The 21,129-nt window shown below is 40.4% G+C and overlaps 1 protein-coding gene across 1 annotated transcript in view; it reads left to right on the top strand.

Annotated features, from left to right (window-relative positions):
• The window catches only part of LOC106585074 (voltage-gated delayed rectifier potassium channel KCNH1), a 59,766-nt gene extending 39,371 nt beyond the window's left edge, over window positions 1-20,395 (top strand). Inside the window, exons 11-12 of the mRNA XM_014170860.3 lie at window positions 4,195-4,391; window positions 17,460-20,395. Coding sequence (XP_014026335.1) covers window positions 4,195-4,391; window positions 17,460-18,347 — 1,085 coding nt within the window. The 3' untranslated portion in view covers window positions 18,348-20,395. The remainder of the gene's footprint in view (window positions 1-4,194; window positions 4,392-17,459) is intronic.
• The last annotated feature ends 734 nt before the right edge of the window (window positions 20,396-21,129 follow it).

The following is a 21,129-nucleotide window of genomic DNA, read 5'->3' as shown; positions in this document are numbered from 1 at the left end:
GATGGCTAATGAAACACAAGTTGACGTTTACTGTAGCTGGAAACGCTAGTCCAACTGTAACATTGGCTAGCTTTCAATAAATTGGCTAAATGGTTAACAGAGTTACCGCTTCATACGATCAAGACAATTCGTATTGCATTTTGCATATTTAACGTGCACTTAAAAATATATTTATCCTAGTTCAGTCTTTGGGAGCTTACCACGCTCCTCTTCATCAGGCAGCAGCTAGTGTTTTCACCAGAGGCTGTGTTTACGTCGCAGACGTAGATAGATGCAGGCCATTGGCTGCTGTCATCACGAGGGGTATGTACGGGCGTTCTGGATTTCGTTCCAAGTTCAGAATTTTTGAAAACTTGCCTAAGCAGACAGAGTGGTGAAATACACTTATAAGAAAATGTTCAAGAATTGAAGGTGCCAACAAATGTTATAGTCATAAGAATGTTTTACGGCCATATACAAAAAATACATATACAAAAAAAAATCGGGGATTCAGGTTTTCTGTTCGGCCAACCACCTAATATAATGACTTCCATGAAATTGAGCAAATGAAGCCTGGTTTGTTCTAAGGTACCTTTTAATATGGTAGCTAGTGTAAGCCTAAAAGCTCCTATCTAGCTATGGATCAGCTAAACGTCAGCATTCCGCTACATTTGTAAGAATGCAGAAATGATTTTATTTACCTAGCTAATGTTACCAAGTCGTGTATGTTAATGTCCTCTTCCCATTGGGTTAGTATGAGTAACGTGTCATTAAAGCAATTTGTGCCAGATGTGGCTTGAGCAGATGAAATTTGACTTGTCGTACCCATTTTTCACATATCACCTCAAATATCAGCCAAGGGAAGAAAGGGTCTCCCCAAAAGCAAGCCATTGTGTAATGACAAGCTGTTTGTCTGTTAATGAATCAAAAAGGGACATTAATTTCCCTTTCAAATCAAAGTTTGTCAAATGTTTTCAGACCTCTAAAGTAATCTAATGTCAAGATGAAACCACATGACAACGTGTAGATCCAGCTGTATTCCTCCACCCCAAATGAATAGAAAAGTCAAGCTTCGAATGAAACCAGGAAATTAGACGGTGCTTAACTTTTCCATTCATTTGGGAGGTATCTACACAACCAATGTTGTGGGAGGTTATTTCATCTTGAAATTACTGTACTTTCGAGGCCCGAAAACATCTGACAACTTTCATTTATGAGTGAAATGTCCTTATAATGGGACAATCAGCAGTTGCTACATCAAGTGCTGGACATAAATCAATGATATGTACCCATTTATTCTTGAAGAATATAATGTATAAATGGCTCATGGGCTTAGTTCAACTGTATTACCCCATCAGAACCCAAAATATAAGCTTGTTTAAGTTCAATGTTTGTAAACAAAGTAAATCCAAACAAACATTATATAGCCTCAAAACATGGTTAAAACTAATTGTTATATCATGGATGGTCAGTCCTTGCATCCATAGCTTGTCTATGAATTTGAGAGTGATAACATTTCTCCAGCCCTCAGCTTTTTACAGAAACAGGAGGGGAGTTCACTTTGTTATTGTTATTGTGGTGGAAGGACATGTCACGCTCTGACATGCCATATACCACTTGAGAGCGTCTTAGCTTCCGTGCTGAAAAAAAGTATTCCCATTGCTCTATGACAAACGCAAATTGTTTTATTTCGAGCTTAATTTAAAAATAAAAGAACATAATTTGTAGATGTGAAAGATATCCACTTTGTGTTCATCACAGACAGACTAAATCTTAAAGCTGAAGTTGTAACGATTCGGCTGGTGTGTGAATGGCATCACTGAGGACGCAGGGCAGAACATTTTCTGTCACCAGTTAAGATAAGGAAATCAGTCAATTGAAGTAAATTCATTAGGCCCTAATCTATGGATTTCACATGACTGGGCAGGGGCACAGCCATGGATGGGCCTGAGAGGGCATAGGCCCACCCACTTGGGAGTCAGGCCCAGCCAATCAGAATTAGTTTTTCCCCACAAAAGTGCTTTATTACAGACAGAAATACTCCTCAGTTTCATCAGCTGTCCGGGTGGCTGGTCTCAGACGATCCCGCAGGTGTAGAAGCAGGATGTGAAGGTCCTGGGCTGGCGTGGTTACACGTGGTCTGCAGTTGTCAGGCTGGTTGAATGTACTGCCAAATTCTCTAAAATGATGTTGGAGGCGGCTTATGGTAGGGAAATTAACATTCAATTTTCTGGTAACAGCTCTGGTGGACATTCCTGCAGTCAGCATGCAAGTTGCACGCTCCCTCATCTTGAGACATTTGTGGCAAAATTGTACATTTTAGAGTGGCCTTTTATTGTTCCCAACACAAGCTGCACCTGTGTAATGATCATGCTGTTTAATCAGCTTCTTGATATGCCACACCTGTCAGGTGGATGGATTATCTTGGTAAAGGAGAAATGCTCACTAACAGGGATGTAAACAAATTTGTGCACAAAATCTGAGAGAAATATGCTTTTTGTGTGAATGGAACATCTCTGGGATCTTTTATATCAGCTTATGAAACATGGGACCAAAACTTTACATGTTGCATTTATATTTTTGTTCAGTATATATTTTTCCCCCAGTCTATTTTATTCACAAAGCTATATTTACCCAGTCACTCAAAGCTGTATTGTACATCTCCAAGTTCTGAGGAAACTATGCAGTATTTTGTTTTTTTATGTATTATTTCTTACATTGTTACCCCAGGAAATCTTAAGTCTTATTACATACAGCTGTGAAGAACTATTGGATATAGGAGCAACATCAACTTACCAACATTACGACCAGGAATACGACTTTCCCGAAGCGGATCCTCTGTTCGGACCACCACCCAGGACAATGGATCTGATCCCAGTAGCCGACCCAGTACAACGGTGCCGCAGAAGGGGCAGTTGGAGTGGCCTCCTGGTCAGGCTCCATAGACGTGCAGATCGCCCACCACTCCCGAGTATACTACTCGCCAATGTCCAGTCTCTTGACAACAAGGTAGATGAAATTCGAGCAAGGGTTGCCTTCCAGAGAGACATCAGAGATTGTAACATTCTCTGTTTCACGGAAACATGGCTCTCTCGGGATGTGTTGTCGGAATCGGTTCAGCCACCACGCTGACCCTCAACACTGGGGCCCTACAAGGGTGTGTGGTCAGCCCCCTCCTGTACTCCCTGTTCACCCACGACTGCGTGGCCATGCACGCCTCCAACTCAATCATCAAGTTTGCAGACGACACAACGGTAGTGGGCTTGATTACCAACAATGACGAGACAGCCTACAGGGAGGAGGTGAGGGCACTCGGAGTGTGGTGTCAGGAAAACAACCTCTCACTCGACGTCAACAAAACAAAGGAGATGATCGTGGTCTTCAGGAAACAGCAGAGGGAGCACCCCCCTATCCACATCGACGGGACAGCAGTGGAGAAGGTGGAAAGTTTTAAGTTCCTCGGCGTACACATCACGGACAAACTGAAATGGGTAGTTGGGCAATTGTTAGATTACTTGTTAGATATTACTGCACTGTCAGAACTAGAAGCACAAGCATTTCGCTACACTCGCATTAACATCTGCTAACCATGTGTATGTGACCAATAAAATTTCATTTGATTTTGTACTGTAACTCCAAAAGCTCCCATAAGCTGTATTTGGACACTGGAAAGGGACAGATTTGTATTTTCATGTGTGAAAAACAAAAGGTCTGCATATGTGTTAATAACCATGACTTATAGAGTCTTGGCTAATACTTTTTTAGATCTGTTTCCAGAAAAATAGGAGCTTGGTGGAGTGAGGGATGCAGCTTTACATTAGTAAGAGGTACAATATGTTGTTTACGGTTCAGTACAGCGTCTGTTTGCCTTGTAGGCGACAAGGCTTCTACAATTGGTATCAGAAATGCACTGTGTATCATTTTCCCCCCATTGGTCTCAAACTAGATATTTTTTAAATTACCAGTTACATAACACACTATTTTTCAATGGTCCATTTTTTTGTGTGTTAACATTGTACAGGCAGTTTGCATTGAAGCACATTTCAGCATAGAAGCATGACCTTGGGCTTTTTACTTTGTATTACCATGAAAGGCTGCAAGATTAGCTTCATGGCAGTTTGATTCATAGCATTGTGGATGGATGGGGTTTCCCTTGTTATCATTCACCTCACTATTTATCTCTCCCCTTTCTGTCCCCTGTTTTTATCTTCACAGGAAAGGGAGACGTGTTTGGGGACGTCTTCTGGAAGGAGGTGACCCTAGCCCAGGCTTGCGCCAACGTTCGGGCCTTGACTTACTGCGACCTCCACGTCATCAAGCGTGACGCTCTGCAGAAAGTTCTGGAGTTCTACACGGCCTTCTCCAACCACTTCTCCCGCAACCTGCTGCTCACCTATAACCTCAGAAAGAGGGTAAGCTGCCCGGGGGCACTGCTCTCTCTCTGACTGTGTCTCGATAGTCTCCAATAGCTTATTGATTGGCAAAAAGATTGGATAGACTCCTAAGTTATTTATTTTTCACCTATCCAGTCCTTTCTGAACAGTGGTCTGGAGGGAAACAAGAGCTATTTAAGGATATTGGTACAGAGATCTCTCTGTGTCCTGTAGTTCAAAAAAGCAAAGGTGATGGCATCTCCCTCAATGAATGGTGCTCTTATTTATTTAAAAAAGCTGACACTTCAACCTCAATTGATCTTTCTCAAAGCTTGCTTTTTTTGGTGGGTGTGGCACCTTCTCTTCATGGGAACAGCTTAAAGATAGACTCAGCAATATTTCATCATCAAACACAGTGGGGCAACCTTTGGCTAGACATCAACAACAGCATAAAAAAATGACTTCTGCCTTACAGGCATAAACAACAACAATCTGCCAAAACTGATGTCATTGCTGAATATACCTTCATCATGCAGAGTCAGTTGTACTGAGTGTCTCACACTTCATTTGTGACTCTGGCCTTGCTGTTTCACCATAGTTAATCTCATTCCCAGACACATCCGCTCAATGCTCGCAATAGCTGGGGACGAGGTTACACCATAATTGACGAGGTTACACCATAATTGATTTTCATAATTGATTCACTTTCTGGGACCAAGAGGAATTGAGATCAAAATGATGGCCAGTTCCCGGTCTTTGTATTGCATAGTACAATATTTCCTTTCAGAGACAAGTAAAATGCACAAAGTGATATTTGAAGAATGTTGAATAATTACTCAATAATGGATTCACCTTGTCCTCCATTTTTATCAAAATGTCATTTTTTTCTCTTTTGTTTCTGTCATTTTACCCGTGAAAAGATAAGGCATCTAAACAAAGTATCAACTCCACTATGCTCCATCAGCCTTTATCAAAATATTATAGAACCCAGGTCGCTTGTGTTAAAGACACGCTACGCATTGCTCCAATAGGGTTAATTCACTTAGGGGGAATTGTAAAGTGGGCTCATTAGCGAGGATCGTTACAATATGACAATCATCATGGTGTTTGAATAGTATATTATAAATGCATAATTTCACAGATTATTATTGATGCAGATTTATTGATAATTTTTTTATGTTGCCTTTGTTTTTACAAATGGCCCGCAGTGTCTTATTGATCTGAATATCAGTGCTATAATCTTGTAGCCTTTAACCATGGTAGTGATGAGCGCGTTTCTTCATTGACTTTTTACACCCACTCAAAACTTGTAAACTGAGAACGTCACTGAAAACCCACAGCATTTCCTATAAAACATCAAGTACTGAAATTGATTAAACTTTGCTGAAGAAAGCACAGCATCTTCACAAGGAGGACATAGCTTATTCATCAGAAGGTGCTGTTGATTCATCAAGATGCAATCCTCTGTCCTTGTCATCATCATGCAATTCAAACTTGAGTATATGTTAGGCAATAGAGGTCATGTTGACTAATACGATGACTCACTTTTACCGCATATCCTATTATGGTTAGCCACGATCTGCACCCTTAGCCGTGGTGCATGCGGTTTCTCGCGGTCATCAAGGTTATTGCTTTGTTGAGTCTAGAAAAGCTTTCAGGTGCATAAGTCTCTTCAGGCAGCCACTAATCCACTGTACCTTTCAGGTTAGGTAACCACAGGTGTTGATTTGGCTAATGCTAGAACCTGCTGTGAGGTATGATACAGGGCAGGGATCATTAGGAACCAAATTGTAGAACTACCTGGACCTGTCCAATTAGAAACGCTCATTGTTGTTTTCTATCGTGTGCCCTAATGAACACAAGCCTGGTTCCGCCATAGTGTCGTGGTGCCCCTTTCTGTAAGGTTATGCCCATGGAAATCTGTCGACAACCACCATTTTTCATAGACTTTTGCATTAACGCGAGCTGATTAGGCATTTAGACAGTGAATGTCGATAAAAATATTGATGAGTATACTAAGTCATATTGATTTCAGAAATACATTGATTGCATAATTGACACAGTAGATACATTTGAAGTCGGAAGTTTACATACACCTTAGCCAAATACATTTAAACTCAGTTTTTCACAATTCCTGACATTTAATCCTAGTAAAAATTCCCTGTTTTAGGTCAGTTAGGATCACCAATTTATTTTAAGAATGTGAAATGTCGGAATAATAGTAGAGAGAATGATTTATTTCAGCTTTTATTTCTTTCATCACATTCCCAGTGGGTCAGAAGTTTACATACACTCAATTAGTATTTGGTAGCATTGCCTTTACATTTTTTTACTTGGGTCAACCGTTTCAGGTAGCCTTCCACAAGCTTCCCACAATAAGTTGGGTGAATTTTAGCCCATTCCTCCTGACAGAGCTGGTGTAACTGAGTCAGGTTTGTAGGCCTCCTTGCTCGCACATGCTTTTTCAGTTCTGCACACAAATGTTATATGGGATTGAGCTCAGGGCTTTGTGATGGCCACTCCAATACCTTGACTTTGTTGTCCTTAAGCCATTTTGCCACAACTTTGGAAGTATGCTTGGGGTCATGGTCCATTTGGGAGACCTATTTGCGACCAAGCTTTAACTTCCTGACTGATGTCTTGAGATGTTACTTCAATATATCCACATAATTTTCCTACCTCATGATGCCATCTATTTTGTGAAGTGCACCAGTCCCTCCTGCAGCAAAGCACCCCCACAACATGATGCTGCCACCCCTGTGCTTCACGTTTGGGATGGTGTTCTTCGGCTTGTAAGCCTCCCCCTTTTTCCTCCAAACATAACGATGGTCATTATGGCCAAACAGCTCTATTTTTGTTTCATCAGACCAGAGGACATTTCTCCAAAAAGTACAATCTTTGTCCCGATGTGCAGTTGCAAACCGTAGTCTGAATTTTTTTATGGCGGTTTTGGAGCAGTGGCTTCTTCCTTGCTGAGCGGCCTTTCAGGTTATGTCGATATAGGCCTCGTTTTACTGTGGATATAGATACGTTTCTACCTGTTTCCTCCAGCATCTTCACAAGGTCCTTTGCTGTTGTTCTGGGATTGATTTGCACTTTTTGCACCAAAGTACGTTCATCTCTAGGAGACAGAATGCGTCCCCTTCCTGAGTGGTATGACAGCTGCGTGGTCCCATGGTGTTTATACTTGCGTACTATTGTTTGTACAGATGAACGTGGTACCTTCAGGTGTTTGGAAATTGCTCCCAAGGATGAACCAGACTTGTGGAGGTCAACAATTTCTTTCTGAGGTCTTGGCTGATTTCTTTTGATTTTCCCATGATGTCAAGCAAAGAGGCAGTGAGTTTGAAAGTAGGCCTTGAAATACCTCCAATTGACTCAAATGATATCAATTAGCCTAACAGAAGCTTCTAAAGCCATGAAATAATTTTCTGGAATTTTCCAAGCTGTATGTATGTAAACTTCTGACCCACTGGAATTGTGATACAGTGAAATAATCTGTCTGTAAATAATTGTTGGAAAAAGTACTTGTGTCATGCTCAAAGTAGATGTCCTAACCGACTTGCCTAAACTATAGTTTGTCGACAAGAAATTTGTGGAGTGGTTGAAAAACTAGTTTTAATGACTCCAACCTAGGTGTATGTAAACTTCCGACTTCAACTGTAGGTTGCAATTTTTTGTTCCTCTTTGTTTTTCATTCAGTGTTCAGTTTTAATAAATACCGTCATGAACACGTACCACGCTGCACCTTGATCCTCTCCTTGCAAAAACCGTTACACAAGCGAACAAATCTGTCGGCATTTATACAATTGTACCGAAACTTCCTGTTTCCATCACAGCTGTCGTGTTTTTTTTTTTATACGGTATGACCTTTTTATTCGCATAAAAACTGTGGTTGGAAACATGGTTTATGTTACATAAGTTTAATGAATGAACTATACACTGGAGAGACGGGACCAGATTCACAAACAAGTATTGAAGTAGCTTCCTATATGTGTAGTTTATTTTTGTTGAGTGGTTTACTCAGATCGGTTGTGAAAAGTGAATAATTAGGAACACACCCATTGTGGATCTATTTTTACAAAATGAAATGAGCTCTTAGCAGAGATACTGAGATATGCAGTCTGGATTTATTTTGTAAACTTAATTTCATGCAAGTTTATAAACCAAATTTAATGACACATGATCAAAAGTCTCCAAGGCTGTAAATTTATTCGTTTAAAAAAGTAAATAGCAATGCAACTATTGACATTGCAGCATAATCTGAGGTGAGAGAAGTAAAAATGCATAATATACACTACCGGCCCAAAATTTTAGAACACCCACTCATTCGAGGGTTTTTCTTAATTTTTTTAAATGTTCTACATTGTTGAATAATAGTGAAGACATCAAAACTCAGAAATTACACATGGAATCATGTAGTAATTAAAAAAGTGTTAAACATATCCAAATATATTTTATATTTGTGATTCTTCAAAGTAGCCACCTTTTGCCTTGATGACAGCTTTGCACACTCTTAGAATTCTCTCAACCATCTTCATGAGGTAGTCACCTGGAATGCATTTCAATGAACAGGTGTGCCTTGTTAAGTTAATTTGTGGAATTTATTTTCATCTTAATGCGTTTGAGCAAATGTGTTGTGTTGTGACTTGGTGTGTGGGGGGGGGGGGGGGGGGGGGGGAGAGTATACAGAATATAGCACTATTTGGTAAAAGACTAAGTCCATATTATGACAAGAACAGCTCAAATAAGCAAAGAGAAATGACAGTCTATCATTACTTTAAGACATGAAGGTCAGTCAATCTGGACAATTTCAAGAACTTTGAAAGTTTCTTCAAGTACAGTCGCAAAAACCATCAAGCTCTATCATTAAACTAGCTTTCTGTGCCACCAGAGATTCTGGGTTCAAGCCCAGGCTCTGCCGCAGCCGGCCGTGACCGGGAGGTCCATGGGGCGACGCACAATTGGCTCAGCGTCGTCCGGGTTAGGGAGGGTTTGGCCGGCAGGGATATCCTTATCTCATCGCGCACTAGCGACTCCTGTGGCGGACCGGGCGCAGTGCACGCTGACCAGGTCGCCAGGTGTACGGTGTTTCCTCCGACACATTGGTGCGGCTGGCTTTCGGGTTGGATGTGCGTTGTGTCAAGAAGCAGTGCGGCTAGGTTGGGTTGTGTTTCAGAGGACGCATGGCTCTCGACCTTCGCCTCTCCCGAGTCCGTACGGGAGTTGCAGCGATGAGACAAGACTGTAACTACTACCAATTGGATACCACAAAATTGGGGCTCTCATTAGCACCGCCATAGGAAAGGAAGACCCAGAGTTACCTCTGCTGCAGAGGATAAGTTCATTAGAGTTACTAGCCTGAGAATTTACAGCCCAAATAAATGCATTACAGAATTCAGGTAATAGACACAGCTCAACATCAACTGTTCAGAGGAGACTGTGTGAATCAGGCCTTCATGGTCAAATTGCTGCAACAAAACCACTAATAAAGGACACCAATAAGAAGAGGAGACTTGCTTGGGCCAAGAAACACAAGCAATGGACATTAGACCGGTGGAAATGTGTCCTTTGGTCTGGAGTGCAAATTGGAGATTTTTGGTTCCAACCGCCGTGTCCGTGAGACGGGGTGTGGGTGAATGGATGATCTCCACATGTGTATTTCCCACCTTGAAGCATGGAGGAGGTGTTATGGTGTGGGGGTGCTTTGCTGGTGACACTGTGATTTATTTTGAATTCAAGGCACTTCAGCGATACACCATCCCATCTGGTTTGGGCTTAGTGGGACTATCATTTGTTTTTCAACAGGACAATGACCCAACACACCTCTAGGCTGTGTAAGAGCTATTTGACCAAGAATGAGAGTGATGGAGTGCTGCATAGATCACCTGGCCTCCACTATCCCCCGACCTCAACCAAATTGAGTCGGATCGCAGAGTGAAAGAAAAGCAGCCAACTAGTGCTCAGCATATGTGGGAACTCCTTCAAGACTGTTGTAAAAGCATTCCAGGTGAAGCTAGTTGAGAGAATGCCAAGAGTGTGCAAAGCTGTCATCAAGGCAAAGGGTGGCTATTTGAAGAATCTCAAATATAAAATATATTTAGATTTTTTTTAACACTGTTTTGGTTACTACATGATTCCATATGTGTTATTTCATAGTTTTGATGTCTTCACTATTATTCTACAATAGACTGTAAACTCTCCTTCCAGACTCACATTAAGCATCTCCAATCCAAAATTAAATCTAGAATTGGCTTTCTATTTTGCAACAAAGCCTCCTTCACTCATGCTGCCAAACATACCCTCGTAAAACTGACCATCCTACCGATCCTTGACTTCAGCGATGTCATTTTTATCTCCCTCTCTGTCTTATATTTCCCTCTCTAACTTTAAGAATCAGCTGTCAGAGCAGCTTACCGATCACTGTACTTGTACACGGCCAATCTGTAAATAGCACACCCAACTACCTCATCCCCATATTGTTACTTTTCCTCTTGCTCTTTTGCAAGAGTGTTAATGCTCCAGTGTTATTGCTAAATTGTAATTATTTCCTCTATGGCCTATTTATTGCCTTACCTCCCTACTCTTCTACATTTGCACACACTGTACATATATTTTTCTATTGTCTTATTCACTGTACATTTGTTTATGTGTAACTCTGTGTTGTTTTTGTCGCACTGCTTTGCTTTATCTTGGCCAGGTCGCAGTTGTAAATGAGAACTTGTTCTCAACTTGCCTACCTGGTTAAATAAAGGTCAAATATATATTTTTTAAATGTAGAAAATAGTACAAATAAGGAAAAACCTTTTAATGAGTAGGCGTTTTAAAACCTTTGACCGGTTGTGTATATAAATGTCACTTAGCAAAAGTTTTTATCCGAAGCGACATACAGTACAGCGAAGTGGATACATTTGTTACATTTGACGAGAGGGCTGCTTTCAACTTCTTGTTTTATAGTGCCTGCGAGATGGATGTCAAATATGCATGAATCTTTATCACCTTTATTTAACTGTTACATCATATTCATTAAATAGTTATGGATGACTCATTCAACCTCAAACCTCGCCCCTGTAACTTTTCGCAGTTCTATCAACTTACCTGGCAAAAGAAGGTTTACAATTCATAAATGCTTTATTTAGATTGTTGGGGCCCCATTCCAAGTATGGAAAAGCATGCATTACTTTCACGTGAATCATTCATTGATGTCAGTGGGAGACTTGCAGGAAAATGTTTGTCAAACCCACAGATCTAAGGTTAGAAATACTGCCCCTTAGTGATGTTAATTGTTTCCAAATCATGTTGCACAAACCAAGGCATAAAGTAAAAAAACGCGATATTTCAGAAGGGGAAGTAACCTAGGTGGCGAGTGGGGGAACTCCTTCAGGGCTATGGTCAGATCCTCTTCTCGGTTCTGCTTTACCATGAAGATTATTTTTTTTTAATTCCCTTCTTTACCAGAATTCATAAGGTCAAGGTGAGAAACAGGAAGTGTGAAAGACCTCCAGCATTGCAGTTGAGTGCAGCAGCAAGGGACTTTGCACAAAAAGTGATTCATAGACTAACACACAAGCTCTGGGAATATATTGTTACAACAGAGAGACATTAGTAACTTGTTCTATCACTGTCCATGCGCCAATAATTGAAATTTGTAATCAGTCATTCAATTAATTTTCATGTGTATATCACTTTTTACAAATGAAGTGGTCAACAACAAAAAAGCATGGGCCTCAAATCCACAAAGAGCAAAGGTGACTGGAGTAAAAAAAAAAGCCTTAAGAAGAACTAGACCCTTGAGAGGTAAACCCATACCTTTCTGACTGGCTGATCAGATAGTTCAGGGTTCATAATATTGACCACCAATGCCAGACAGTTGTCCTTTAAAGGCAAAGTCAAAGCAGAGCCTGGCAATGTTGCCAGCACAGCATGGTAGAAGCCAGCCAACAGGGATAAAACACACTACAATCATATTCCCTCACTGTATAGTATTGGGCAATACTTTACTACTACAATACAGTACCTACAGTACTACCACATACTAGAGGTCGACCGATTAGGATTTCTCAACACCGATACCGATTATTGGAGGACCAAAAAAAGTCGATACCGATTAATCGGCCGTTTTTTAAACTTTTATTTATTTATTTGTAATAATTACAATTACAACAATACTGAATGAACACTTATTTTAACTTAATATAATACATAAATACTATCAATTTAGCCTCAAATAAATAATGAAACATATTCAATTTGGTTGAAATAATGCAAAGACAAAGTGTTGGAGAAGAAAGTAAAAGTGCAATATATGCAATGTAAAAAAGCTAACGTTTAAGTTCCTTGCTCAGAACATGAGAACATATGAAAGCTGGTGGTTCCTTTTAACATGAGTCTTCAATTTTCCCAGGTAATATTCCCATATACCTTTGACTATTGGATGTTCTTATAGGCACTTTAGTATTGCCAGTGTAACAGTATAGCTTCTGTCCCTCTCCTCACTCCTACCTGGGCTCGAACCAGGAACACATCGACAACAGCCACCCTCGAAGCAGCGTTACCCATGTAGAGCAAAGGGAACAACCACTCCCAAGTATCAGAGCGAGTGACGTTTCAAACGCTATTAGCGCGCACCCGGGTAACTAGCTAGCCATTTCACATCGGTTACACCAGCCTAATCTCGGGGGTTGATAGGCTTGAAGTCATAACCAGCGCAATGCTTGAAGAATTTTGAAGAGCTGCTGGCAAACACACTAAGGTGCTGTTTGAATGAATGAGAATGAAGTGACACAACTCCCCTAGTTACAAGAAATGTATGTTAGCAGGCAATATTAACTAAATATGCAGGTTTAAAAATATATACTTGTGTATTGATTTTAAAGAAAGGCATTGATGTTTATGGTTAGGTACATTGGTGCAACGACAGTGCGAGTTTTCCGCAAATACTTATTTCCCTCATTAAAATGCAAATCAATTTATAACATTTTTGACAGGCGTTTTTCTGGATCTTTTTGTTGTTATTCTGTCTCTCACTGTTGAAATAAACCTACCATTAAAATTATAGACTGATCATTTCTTTGTCAGTGGGCAAACATACAAAATCAGCAGGGGACCAAATACTTTTTTCCCTCACTGTACAAAGTACATAACTATTAAGAAGATAAGTACCACCAACTTTTTGATCAAAAGACAAATCCTATAACAGGAGGTTGGTGACACCTTATTTGGTGAGGACGGGCTCGTGGTAATGGCTGGAGCGGAATCAGTGGAATAATTTCAAATACATCAAACACATGGTTTGATGCAATTCCATTCGCTCCGTTCCAGCCAATATTATGATCCGTCCTCCCCTCAGCAGCCTCCACTGAATCCTATGTGTAACACCTCTCCACCCTAGGCTGATTAAACACTAGGTGGGTATTGTCTGTCATCACCAGTCTCTCTCCATCTTCTTCCCATTATCTTTTTCTCCTCTTTATTTCCCTTTCGTTGTCTCTACCCCTCTCATGGCCTCTCCCTTCCCCTGATCGATCTGAAACCCAGCCCTGCTGCATGGGACCCGTTCTGCCGCACTGTGCAATAATGATCTCCTGTGTGAGAAATGACCCTGACTCGCTTGAGTAGGCACAGTGCTGGTCTTCCACCTGCAATACCCCATACTGCATCCTCTGCAGTCGCTTCACAGGACAGATCTTTTGACATTACACATCAGGATTTACAAAAATAATCCCTCTACACTATAAAGTTCTTTTGTATTTTTCACCAATCGAAGATATCTCCATTAAGAAACTCTACGGAAAGGTTGCTGGTGAAGTTTCAGCCAATATTACTGATCTTGTGAGAAATCTGGGATACAGGTCTGGGATACAAGTCTAAATCTAATCTAAGTCTAATACAACAGTATTTGTGCTGTATTTCCTAATAACACATTGATCTACATGATTTCATGACCAGCTGTTTCATAACATTAAACAACTAGCTACAATAATCCACTCTACAAAGCTTTATGTACCAACTACTCTCTTGTTCTTCGTCTATGTTTTATTATACGACTACCAAGAACTTTTAAAATCTCCTGACCCAAATGTTAATCCATTGTCACGATTCAATTTCACCAGGTGAAATGGCTAAATGAAAACGACTAGGGTAATAAAGATATTGATTACGTGGTTAATGCCAAAGTGATTCTGGAAAAGCCTCTGCAATCTGCATGACCACATGTAATCATGATCTGAGAAAGGTCTATTTAATAACACAAGATACTGAGATTGATCTGTCACTACATGGACAACACATTTTCTTGTTAGCCATACTGAATCTCAAATAGTATCATGGTCATGAACAAAGTAATATTAACTGAATGAATCTGCCACATTCCTAGAGACAGATAAAGATGGGGACAGTTATGGGCAATGTGGCGACTTCTTGTAGCCATGATTAGACGACATATTACAGGTGAGTAATTGTAGCGCTGTAATTTGCTGAAGATGGAACACTACAGCTGTAGTGCGGGCACAATTACCGTATAAACGAATGGTTATGGATGACGACCGTCATGAAAATAAAAGTTACATTTTAATGTCACGTACACAAGTACAGTGAAATGCCTTCCTTGCAAGCTCTAAAACACAACAATGCAGTAATCAATATCAATTTAGTACTAAAATAACATGAAAGTACAACACAATACATACAAAATAAGAACATGAGTTAGCTATATACTGGGTCAGTTCCAATACATGTGCAGGGATACTGGAGAGGTAGATACAGTGCCTTCAGAAAGTATTCATACCCCTTGACCTTTTCCAAATTTTGTTGTGTTACCGGATTCATTCAAAATGTATTACATTGATTTCTCACCCATCTACACACAATAACCCACAATGACAAAGTGAAAACATGTTTAGACATTTTAGCAAATTTATTGAAAATGAAATGCATAAAAAATAATTTACATAAGTATTCACACCCCTGGGTCAATATGTTAGAATCGCCTTTGGCAGAGCTTTGCACACCTGGATTGTACAATATTTGCCAATTTATTATTTTCAAATATTTGCCTGTTGGAAACTACAACTCCCTACTACATTGCACAGTTCAGGCTAGATAGGATTTATCTCTAGATAAACTGTGCAATGTGTGCATTGAATTCACAGAAAAAAAATGAACAAAATGGAATTAAAATAATTTAACAGATGTTGGTTAATCGTTCAGCACTACTTTTTAGCCATACTGAATCCTTCCTCAGGTCAAGCAGTTATCTCAGCTCTCTGGTCTGCCAAAAATACAAAAGATCTGATTGGCTGTTCAGGGGATTGTGCTTTATGAATACACAAATGTAATTTGCACTTTGGGATAGTCTATGCCTTTTGGAGCAGTCTTTGGAGAAGAGTCTGAATGTGTATTAGACATAGACGGTCTCTGTTTGAACAGACAGCTAAAGCTGCATTTTGCATGCTTTGAGATGGAAAGTTATTGTGACCAGTGCTTTGCCTTAATCTGGCAAGTTTGAATAAAGCGTTGCTTAAAGCATTTCGACAGGCATTAGGTCAATGTTAACCTCACTCACTTCACTCTAAAATATCTGATGTGACGAGAAAACCAATTAATTTCAGTTACTTGGTTAGACTAATACAATTTCAAGGTTTCAAATAAATGCTCTCAAACCATACCTGTGCTCATAGCCACAGCACCCCTAGAAAAATCATAAATAATTATTGTTTTTGCTTTTTACAAAACTATTGCACTGGGCCTTTAATAGTCTTGTATTAGCAGACCGATATAAGATTTGTCCTTTTTGATTATGTTTCCTATCCCCAACATTACTTATTTATGTGTTTGTATTGTTTTATGTGTCACCTGCCATGATTTCAATGTGGTTCAATATATTCTTCCATTTTAAAAGGGGCCACACTTTGCATTTCCACTGCCTTGATAAATAACTATGGTGAGGGGTAGCTGCTTTACTTTTTGCTGCTACTGCTTTGTGTTTGTGCTGAGTGCAGCTAAATAAAGACCACTGTGTTACATAAACACAATGCAGGCTTCTTGTTCCTGTGAGCTTCCATCTGGCCATTGAAAATGTAATAATTAAATAAATAAATGAGACAAACAAAACCCGCACTGATATTTTTATGGCAGTGAGTGGTTGTCCTCAGAGTAGTTGCCTACTAGTCGATGCTAACGTGCCAGTTCCACATGTTTATAGTAATGATGTTGCACAATATTACCTACATTTGATCTAATTAAACATTACCACTTCCAAACTCTCCACGATTGAGATTTGAATTACAGTCAAACCTGGTTAGTCAGTGCCAACTTCCCTTATGAGGCATTAACTATTCCCAAATGCCAACACTTTATTGTTACGACACTTTTGCTTTATGAAATAATTACTGTACATCTTTCTTAGGACATCACCACCATCTGACCATCCATGTCGAAGAACATTTCATGATTCGGGATATGCCTTTTTTAGTTCCAGTAAAAAGAGAAATCTTAACGCTACAGCGTACAATGACATTTTAGACGATTCTGTGCTTCCATCCTGTTTCAGCATGACAATGCCCCTGTGCACAAAGTGAGGTCCATACAGAAATGGTTTGTCTAGATCGGTGTGGAAGAACTTTACTGGTCTCCACAGAGCCCTGACCTCAACCCTATCGAACACTTTTAGAATGAATTGGAACGCCGACTGCGAGCCATGCCTAATCGCCCAACATCAGTGCCCGACCTCACTAATGCTCTTGTGGCTTGTGGCAAGTCCCAGCAGCAATGTTCCAACATCTAGTAAAAAGCCTTCCCAGGAGAGTGGAGGCTGTTATAGCAGCAAAGGGGGGGACCAACTCCATATTAATGTCTATGATTTGGAATGAGATGTTTGACGAACAGGTGTCCACAGACTTTTGGTCATGTAGTGTATGTTTGGAGGCTTAGGGACATTATGCTATTTTCCTTCAGTTTAGAAATGTTTAAGTGTCCAAAGAAATACTTAAAGTTAAAATACTTAAAGGGTAACGTGTTGAGTAGATGTTATGCAGCAAATTCCATTTTGGACCCAATACATTTAAGATAGGCTTGATCCCAACCTGATGTTCTGATTTCTTGTTACAGATAGTGTTCCGGAAGATCAGTGATGTGAAACGTGAGGAAGAGGAGATGCTCAAGAGGAATAACGAGGCCCCTCTGAACCTTCCTCCGGACCACCCCGTCCGTCGCCTCTTCCAGCGCTTCCGGCAGCAGAGGGAGGCACGACTGGCAGTGGAGCGAACCTGTCAGGGGGAGCCACCAGATGTGGAGAAGGGCACTGTCCACCTGGAGCAAACCAAGGACCATGAGGTCCTCGCCTCCACCAGCATCATCATGGTGACCGAGAGCCCTGCCACTCCCACAGCTTCATCCACATCTTTGTCTTTGTCCTCCAGGCCCTCTAGCCGAGTCATGCTTCATGCCCCTGCCATCCAAAACGGCAACCTCATAGGCTGCAAGTCTGCAGAGCCTGCGCCAAAGACCAAAAAGGGCTGGGGTTGTTTCAAGGAGTCTGTTGTGAAAGCAGGGTCGTGGAGCAGCGTTTCTAAGGCCGAGTCCATGGAGACCTTGCCGGACAGGACTAAGTCCCATAACGAGATGTCTCTCAAGAAGACGGACTCTTGTGACAGCGGTATTACTAAGAGCGACCTGCGCTTAGATAACGTGAGTGACTCCCACACTCCGCAGGACCGGAGCTCTATGCAGTCAGAAGGGAAGCTGGTTGTCTGTCCTATACCCGTACAGACCATGCACGCCTCTTTCCTGGAGCTGAAGCAGGAACTTAGGGGAGACATCGGGTCTCTTAATGGCCGCATGGCGGTGGTGGAGGCACAGCTGGCCGAGATGCTTCAACTACTAAAATCGAAAAAGGCCTCTAGTTCGAGAAAGGCCTCTCACTCATCCTGTTTCTTTGAGATGTCACGACCAGCATCCCCCAATTCCCATAAGGACGACAGCTTCTCACAACCTTGACACTGCATGTTTTGGCAGTCTATGCAGTGTTTCCCAACTCCAGTCCCTGATTACCCTCAACAGCAGCCCCAGGCAAGCACACCTGATTCAACTTGTTAATTATCAAGCCCTCAATGAGTTGAATCAGGTGAGTTTGTCCGGTGCTACACCAAAAATGTGTCCTGTTGGGGGTACTGGAACTGGAGTTGTGCAACATTGGTCTATGGAACATGAAGTGAATACATCCTAGAATTCATCCAGGAGCTGGCTGCGGTGTCGCAATATTGTGAGAGAGGTTTTGTGAATACTTGGGCAGTAAGATGTTCCTAAATTAGTACAGATGAGTAATGAGGGATTTTCTTACCATTTTCTTCTTCTTCTTCTTATTATTATTAGATATAGGGGTAATCTGGATTTTAAAAAAATGCACATCTGGATTATCTCTGCACCTTGAGGTACATACTGTGCGATATTCAATCGATCTACTTTTGTAGGGGTTCAAACTGTAAACCGCATAACGCATTTGTTGTCTAATTTCTTTTCAATTGGATTCGTTTTACTTTTAATTTGGTCACACATTTCACATGGTAAAATGACTAACCCCTTAAGGAGGTTTTCATAAAATCTGTGCACTCAGTTGGAATTAGCAATAATATTTTATTGCATTTATATAGTTTTTCACCAGGTCTCAAAGCACTTCAACTTGCAGGGGGTGATGTGGCCATGATAACATGAGCAGTGTGGAGCAGCAGCGAGGATACACATATCTAAAATGACAATGTCCATGAATGGATTTGCTTTCATTATAGTTTGTCAAAGGTTAATGTATTACTGGGATAAAGTACAATCTTGTAAAATAATGATGGATTGTTATGTTGGATATCCATCACTGCCCAATGGCAGCGGGTACATGTAGATAAGCACAGTTGCACAATATGAACACATACCATGTGTGGTATAATTTCAGTGGGAAAGCTGGATATTTTGAATTTTTGTGTGTGTTAAATGTCCTCGCATGCTTGGTCATTATAATACGGTATGATGCTAAATTTAAGTTACACCAAAAATACATGTTTGAGCCATTTCTAAAGTACGCGTTTTCACCCCCATCCAACCGTTATATTATTTGTTTTTTTCCAGTCAACAACCAAACAAATGTTGCTATGCTAGCTCAAAGCACACATTGGAAACAACTGTAAACTTGTTTAGTAAAGCAAATTTACACAAATATCTTGAAAGCATTGTGGCTTGTTATTTACACCATTGCTCTCTCCTTGTGGTATTAAAATGAAGGAAAAATCATGATTGTGAACTTTCAATGTATGGTGGAAACCATGGCATCTTTTCAACCAACATCCATCCTAAATTGTCATGGCAAGAAATCAATATGAATTTGTCTAAACTATGAAACCGTTGTGCATTTTTGGTCATCACTGTTGATATAATATGCAAAGTATTGCCATCTATTTTGTGTCTTTCGCATTTGAATTGCAATGTTAAAGGAGTAAAAGGAGATACTAGAATTATTGGAACCCTTGATAAAGATGGGTTCCTCCTGGCAGAGGCAACAAGGTTTTTGGGCTAAAATGTTCATGATGCCGTTGACCTTAACAAGGGCCCCAGGACCAGTGGAAGCAAAATAGCTCATAACATCAAAAGATCCACCACCATATTTTAAAGTAGGTATGAGGTTATTTTCTGCATATGCATTCTTATTTTGATGCCAAACCCACCACTCCTGTGCGTGGCCAAAGAGCTCTATTTGCACAGGTTCCAATCCAAGTGCCAATGCAAACTCCAAGCGTTTCCATTGTGGGTTGCTCTCAATTAAGTTTTTCTGGCAACCCTTCCAAAGAGCCTATTTGCATGGTGGTGGCGTCTAATTCTAGATTTAAAGACTTACTTGGTGACCTGAAGTTTTCCATAATTCTCCAACTTTGGCCCTTCAATTTTTCTTTACATCCCAAACCATCTTCCTTACTGTGTGTGGGGACAAGATACACATGCATCCACTATCAGGCAGGCTTACGGTTTTAAACCTCTTAATTGTTGACATAATAGTGGTAAGTGATATATTTGTTTTATAAGCAATTTTTTGTTCCTGTTGTGAGTTTTTTGCATTTTCCCATGGCGATGGATGATATATTTACATGCGTGTTACCTCATTTTATACCCCAGTAAAACAGAGCCATGAAAGACCACAATACAGTTATTTAAACTGAGATTAATTTAAAAAGTAGAACGTTAATGCAGATTTTGTTTGTTTTTACAAGAATCTTTAGCAGTTCCAATAATTTTTAACCCCATCTTTTTTAGATATATATTTTCTCTGTGCAATTGTATTAGTATAAAATAAAATGTAAGAAAATATATTTACAGTGCATTCGAAAAGTATTCAGACCCCTTGACTTTTTCCACATTTTGTTACATTACAGCCTTATTCTGACATGGATTATATAGTCCCCCCTCCCCCCTCTTCAATCTACACACAATACCACATAATGACAATGCAAAAACTGTTTTTTAGAAATGTTTGCAAATGTATAAAAAAACGACTGAAATATCACATTTACATAAGCATTCAGACCCTTTACTCAGTACTTTGTTGAAGCACCTTTTGCACCGATTACAACCTTGAGTCTTCTTTGGTATGATGCTACGATCTTGGCACACCTGTGTTTAGGGAGTTTCTACAGATTTTTCTCTGCAGATTCTCTCAAGCTCTGTCAGGTTGGATGGGGAGCACCGCTGCACAGCTATTTTCTATAGCAGAGATACACCACCTTAGTATACAGGACAAACA

The sequence above is a fragment of the Salmo salar genome, chromosome 02 (assembly GCF_965601325.2).
Source record: "Salmo salar chromosome 02, fSalSal1, whole genome shotgun sequence".
Taxonomy (NCBI): domain Eukaryota; kingdom Metazoa; phylum Chordata; class Actinopteri; order Salmoniformes; family Salmonidae; genus Salmo; species Salmo salar.
Note: the sequence above shows the minus strand (reverse complement) of the source record. Positions and strands in the feature narration are given on the sequence as shown.